Source organism: Neomonachus schauinslandi, chromosome 14 (assembly GCF_002201575.2).
Source record: "Neomonachus schauinslandi chromosome 14, ASM220157v2, whole genome shotgun sequence".
Taxonomy (NCBI): Eukaryota; Metazoa; Chordata; class Mammalia; order Carnivora; family Phocidae; genus Neomonachus; species Neomonachus schauinslandi.
In genome coordinates this window covers 49,756,741-49,763,272 of record NC_058416.1, presented here as the reverse complement: position 1 = coordinate 49,763,272, position 6,532 = coordinate 49,756,741, and the positions used below count along the sequence as shown (strand labels likewise).

Sequence of the window (6,532 nt, the reverse complement as noted above, 5' to 3'; positions counted from 1 at the left end):
GGGGGGGGAGTGTTTAAATAAGAGTAGTCAGAGCCTCGGAGAAATAAAAGCAGGAATCATCCAAAATTAAGAACAGGAGATTAGAGAAAGGAAGGCTGTGATAAATAAGCAGCTGTGAAACAAAGCTAATGCACAAATCAGTGAAATGTAAAACAGAACTGAGGCACTCTCCTGGAACACAGCACATAAAAATTTTTAAAAAGTGCAAAGAAAAAAAACATGAAAATTAGATCCAGAAATTCTATTATTCAGAATATTACGGAAGTTATATAAAATAGAGAAGCATTTTCTCAAGAAATAAGTCAAGAATGTCCACAATTTAGGACAAGAGTCCTTAGAATCAGAGTGCTCCTTCAGGACACCTGGGTGGCTCAGTCTGTTAAGCGTCTGCCTTCGGCTCAGGTTATGATCCCAGGGTCCTGGGACAGAGCCCCACATTGGGCTCCCTGCTCAGCGGGGAGTCTGCTTCTCCTTCTGCCCCTCTCCCCCACTCATGCGCTCTCTCTCTCTCAAAAAATAAAATCTTAAAAAAAAAAAAAGAAAGTGCTCACTCAGCACTAAATAAGATAAATGAAAGAAAACCCCACACTTACCCTGTTGGAAAACTGAAAAACAAAAATAAAGAAAAAAATCCTAAAAGTTATTAACAGAAAAGAGTAAGAAATGAAACTGATATTAGATCTCTCATCAGTAACTATGGGCACACGAAAATAGTGGAGAAATAACTATAAACCTCTGAGGAAGTCACTTTGACTTTAACATTTCCCATCAAAGCAGTTCTGAAACAGTACCAAACTTGACAGCCTTTCTCAATTCAATTAAGACCAAGTGCCTGGAAGACAGGTCCTGTGTCTTGTACACTAATTACATCAGCTACAATCTAGGCAACTGACAAGTATTCATTTCAGAGAAATTTAGAAAACTTTCAGTTACTCTCAGATTTCTGCAAAATCCTTTCTCCTCTCTACTGCTCAGTTCTATCAAAGCATTTCCCAAGCCACTAAGGGGAAAAAAAAAAAAAAAAATCAACATTCATAAAGCTGGCTAAGAATCCAAATTGCAGTTTACAATTCTACCCTACGTTAAGAAGTGGCAATGTATATACCAAGACAGTTGTGATAAATTTAGTCAGACTTAAGTTATATATTTTAAGTTACATATTTATACTCACTGAGAAGGGATTCTCATTTATAGACCATTTCATAGGCTATCAAAACATGGATAATTATTTATTCTTTTTTCTTTTGTATAATGGTATAAAAGTTTTACTCCTTTGTAAAACCATTACTCACTAGCATTAGGACAAATCAATACAAATCAATGTATTTATTTCCAAACCAGAATTAAGAGTCCAGAAATAAATCTTATTACATACATCATATGGTCAAATGAATTTCAATGAATGTGCTAGGGCAATTCCACAGGGAAAAGAGTAGTCTTCAACAAATGGTACTCAAAAAACTGGATAGCTATTTGCAAAAGAATAGGACGGGATATCAACTCCCCACTATACATAAAAATTAACTGAAAATGGATCAGAGACCTAAATTTAAGAGCTAAAACTATATAGCTCTTAAAAAAATAGGAGTAAATATTTATGATCTAGGATTAGGTAATGGTGTTATACATAAAATACACACACACAAAAGAAAAATTAAACTAATCAAAAATAAAAACTTTTTTGTTACAAAACAACATCAAGTGAAGGCAACTCACAAAATGAAAGAAAATATTTATGAATTATCTATCTGAAAAAGGACTTGTATCCAGAATATATAAAGAACACTTATAACTGAATAATAAAAAAGAGGAACCATTTAAAACACAGGCAAAGGATTTAAACATTTTTCCAAAGAAGATATACAAGCCAGTAAGCACATGAAAGGGTGCTCAACATCACCAGTCATTATGTAAATGCAAATGACAACTACAATGAGAGACCTTTTTACCCTTAGGATGACTATAATCAAAGACATACAATAACAATATTGGCATGGAGGTGGAGAAATTAGAACTCCCTTACAATGGTGGTGAGAACAGAAAATGGTGCCTAGCAGTTTGGCAGCTCCTCAAAATGCTGTTTAACATAGTTACTATATGGCCAAGCAAGCCACTCATAACCGAAAGAAATGAAAACAACTGGTCTGCACAAAAACTTGTCCTTGAATGTTCACAGTAACGTTACTCAAAGGAGCTACAAAATGGAAACAAATCAAATGTTTATCAACAGATGAACAGATTAACAAAATGTAGTATGTCCATTAACACTGGAATATTATTCAGACATAAAAAGGAAAGAAATACTGATACATACTACAACGTGACTATACCCAGAAAATATTATGCTAAGTAAAAGAAACCAGTCACAAAAAGTCACCCACTGTATGTTTCCATTTATATGAAATGTCCAGAATACGCAAATCTCTAAGACAGAAATTAGATAAATGGTTGCTCGCTTCAGCAGCACATATACTAAAATTGGTTGCCTAGAGCTGGAGGTGGGAAGGGTAAAATGAGTGACTGCTTGTGAACATAAGGTTTCTTTCGGAGGGGAAGAAAAGAACCTAAAATTAGACTGTGGTGACGGCTGTACAACCTTTTGAATAAAGACCATTTAACTGAATACTTTAAATGGATGAATTGTACAGTAAATGAGTATCTCAGTAAAGCTGCTAAAAAGTTATATACACATTTATACACAAAACACTATTCATCCAAATGTGAGCCTCCCTTACCCACCAAAAGGACTCACAACATTTATCTCCTGTCTTACCTTTTAAGGGCATCTTTGAGTTCAGGCACAGAACGAATACACTGAACTGTAGCATTCATGTAACAAGTGTTGCCAAGGTTTGTCAATCCACATGGTAATTCCATCTGATAAGGACAAGGATTAACACATTTTTATAAAATGACATAGCATATAAAATCACTAAAGTTCACACTCTGAAGTATAATTTACCAACTCATACCAATTTATTCCAACTTTACCCAAAAGTAACAATGTTTTATACTCCTAACAGAAATGTTCACTTGCATTATGTTGAGAAACATTCTGTGTTTTAATTCCCTTCTCAAAAATAATAAGTGATCAATCAAATCAGTCTTGCTCCCCGCCTTTGAAGGGTTATCATTAGAATGGGGTAACAAAGTATACACAGAAACACTTCAAAAAAAAGAAAATAATACTATAAAAATGCTAGATGGTAAAAAAATAACATTTGACAAGTGTGTGCTGACCAGTTTTCTAAACCAATGTTGCAGTTAAAGATAAATTGTATGTATTTTCAGCAAAGTTTTAAGACTTTTAACATCCCAGCATTTAAACTACTTATCCTCTATAAGCCTCTTTTCCCATAAAATAATAGCACTGTTAGCACTGCCCAATACTTATTAAACACACTGACTGATTTTACACTGACAAGGACTCCTCAAAAGCCAATTTCAAAAATAAAACCTTTTACTTCTAAAACATACATATTGGGGAGCCTCAGGTCAGGCTCCACACTCAGTGTGGAGTCTGCTGGAAATTCTCCCTCTCCCTCTGTCCCCTCCCAACTCACGCATGCGCTCTCTCTAAATAAATAAAATCTTTAAAATAAACAAAAACATACATCTTGATATTGCCGATTAAATCTTCAAAACACTTATTTTTTTTAAGATTTATTTATTTTAGGGAGAGAGTGTGTGCACTTGAGCGGAGGGAAGGGGCAAAGGGAGAGGGAGAGAATCTCAAGCAGACTCCTCTCAGAGGTGGAGCCCATCACAGGGCTTGATCCCACGACCCTGAGATCATGACCTGAGCTGAAATCAAGAGTCAGACACTTAACCGACTAAGCTACCCAGGTGCCCCAAATCTTTAAAACATTTAGATGCTACTTTCTGAAAGGCATCTTGGTACCTGTAGCAATCAAATATATGAAACGTGGTATATCTTACCGCAGATGCTAACTGTTCTTCTGTCATGTCTTCTACAAAGACAGTTTTAGCTGAGGGTTCCTCAGGAAGAGCATCTGCTGACCCCATCATTAGTAGAGTCATTCCCTGTTTTAAAAAAAATTTAATTTCATAAAAATGCTCAAAAGTTGATAATGTTTATGTCTAATGAAAGAAGCCAGACACAGAATAATAAAACATATTGTATGCTTATATTTGCCAGAAAAGGTAAATATACAGAGACACAAAGTAGACTGGGGATTGCTAGGGCTAAAGGTGGGAAGAGGGAGTGACTTTAAACAGACACCTATTATTTTCTGGGGTGATGGAAATGTTCTAAAATTAGATTGTGGTGAAGGTTACACAATCTTGTCAATATACTAAAAATCACTAACAGTTAAAAAAAAAAAAAAGTACTGAGGTGGCTGCTCCAGGCCAGAGGTCACCTGCTTATACACAAAGGGGCACAAGGAAACTTTTCAGAATGGTGGATCTTCTGTATCTTGATTGTGTGGTGGTGGTTACGTGACTGTATTAAACTAACGAAATCCAAACTGTACACAAAAAATAGGTGAATTTTAATCCATATAAATTATACTTCAATGAAGCTAGGGGAAAAATAAATACTGTCACAAAGACAGCTGAGAATGCTACAATATTGGAGGGGAGGGAATTCTCGAAATGATCATTAACATTTAGTGGAATCACTTCCCCCCATAACAAACAAAGCGCAGTGTTCTTTCTGTGAATGTCTATTGTATAACTGTAACAATTATTTACAAATGAATAGAATTATTTTGAGAGCATCAAACCCTCCATTATTGGACAACATCACATCAAACACATAAATTAGCTCAAAATATCCAATTTTATAATTCTACATTATTAACCTAAGGGAATATTCATATTCAACACATATGTAACATTCCATACAACAGAACAACAATGAAGAAGACACTGTCCCCTAAAATCACATAATCCTGAAATGTTAACAATATCTTACTCTGGAAGACATAAACACGGAACACAAAGAAAAGAGTAGGGAGGTCTAAAAAAAAGAGCCAGAAGTGGAGATTTAAGAAGAAAAAAGTAAGAGAAGATAAAAATTTCCAGATGAGGATTAAAATTAGAAAATAAGGTTGGGGCGCCCAGCTGGCTTAGTCAGTAGAGCATGGACTCTTGAGCTCAGGATTTTAAGTCTGAGCCCCATGTTGGGTGTAGAGATTACTTAAAAATAAAATCTGGAAAAAAAAATTTTTTAGAAGAAAATAAGGATAACAGACTCAGTCCTGAGAGCACCTATGCTGAAATCCAATAACCTTTATTCTATCACCTGTTATTTTTACTTAAACTTTCTGTGAGATAATAGCACAGGAATACTAAACCATCACTGAAGAATCTTTTTCCAAAGACTACTCTCTCAGGAAAACCAAATATTTAAACAACGTACTAGCAAATAGTCTGTTAGAAATATGATAGAAAAGAAAGAATATCAGTAAATATCTAAGAGTAAACATAACAAAATATGTAATACTTTAATAAGAAAACTATAAAGCTTTACTTAGGAATACAAAAAACACCTAAGTAATAAATTGAAAAGTTATGAACAGTTTCTAGACAGGAAAAATTACTGTAAAGATGTGATTCCAAATTAATAAATTTAATTCTTTTTTGAAACTTTACAAAATGATTCATTCATGTACCAAGTTTATACCCATAACAGCTAAGAAATTTCTAAAAAAGAATAAAGACTAAAACAATGCCATTTAAGGTAAGAAAATAGATTATACAATGAAGAATGTTGAGAAAAACTGGATAATTTAGGAAAAAAATATCATCAGTTCTCCACCCCATGGTATGCCCTACCCAAAATGAATTACAAATTAAAGACTTAAAAAATAAAACAAAGGGCGCCTGGGTGACTCAATGGGTTAAGCGTCTGACTCTTGGTTTCAGCTCAGGTCATGATCTCATGGGTGGGGAGATCAAGCCCCACAACATGGGCTCCACACTCAGCCAGGAGTCTGCTTGAAGATTCTCTCCCTCTGCCCCTCCCCCAACTTGCACACATGTGCTCACGCTCTCTCTAAAATAAAGTCCTTTAAAATAAATAAGTAAAACATACAATTACCAAAACATGTAAGTGAATAAAAAAAAAAAATCTTGCTTTGCTGGAATATTTTCTAAAATTGACATAGAAGATGAAAGGACTAATGTTATCATATATACCTTGAAAACGTCTGTAAAACATTACCAGTCAAAATTTAAAAGGAAAAAAGGTTACACTATGTAGAAGCACGTAAAAAAAAAAAAAAACAGTAATGCGAACACAACAGAAAACTGGACAAAAGATATAAACAGTAAACAAAAAGGCTTAAAATAAAGCTACCATAAGAAGCTAGAAAAAGTATGCATTAAAACCAAAGTAAAAGAAATAAAGCAAAGAGGTGAAATCAGTAAAATAATAAATGAACAAGCAAAAGTTGATTCTTTTGGGGGGGGGGTAAATCAATGAAATTGACAAACCTCTGGGTAGATAATGAAGAAAGTGAGAGAGAAACCACAATTTGCCAATACCGGGGGGGGGGGGGGGGGG

General features: G+C 34.6%; 1 protein-coding gene across 2 annotated transcripts in view; it reads right to left on the bottom strand.

The window, feature by feature from the left end:
• The window catches only part of USP14 (ubiquitin specific peptidase 14), a 43,722-nt gene that overhangs the window by 26,823 nt on the left and 10,367 nt on the right, over window positions 1-6,532 (bottom strand). Inside the window, exons 3-4 of one of the 2 annotated variants that reach the window (XM_021686046.2) lie at window positions 3,940-4,044; window positions 2,774-2,877 (exon numbers count right to left, since the gene is read on the bottom strand). In XM_021686046.2, the coding sequence (XP_021541721.1) occupies window positions 2,774-2,877; window positions 3,940-4,044 (209 nt within the window). The remainder of the gene's footprint in view (window positions 1-2,773; window positions 2,878-3,939; window positions 4,045-6,532) is intronic. The other variant, XM_044921218.1, reaches the window with a different exon arrangement.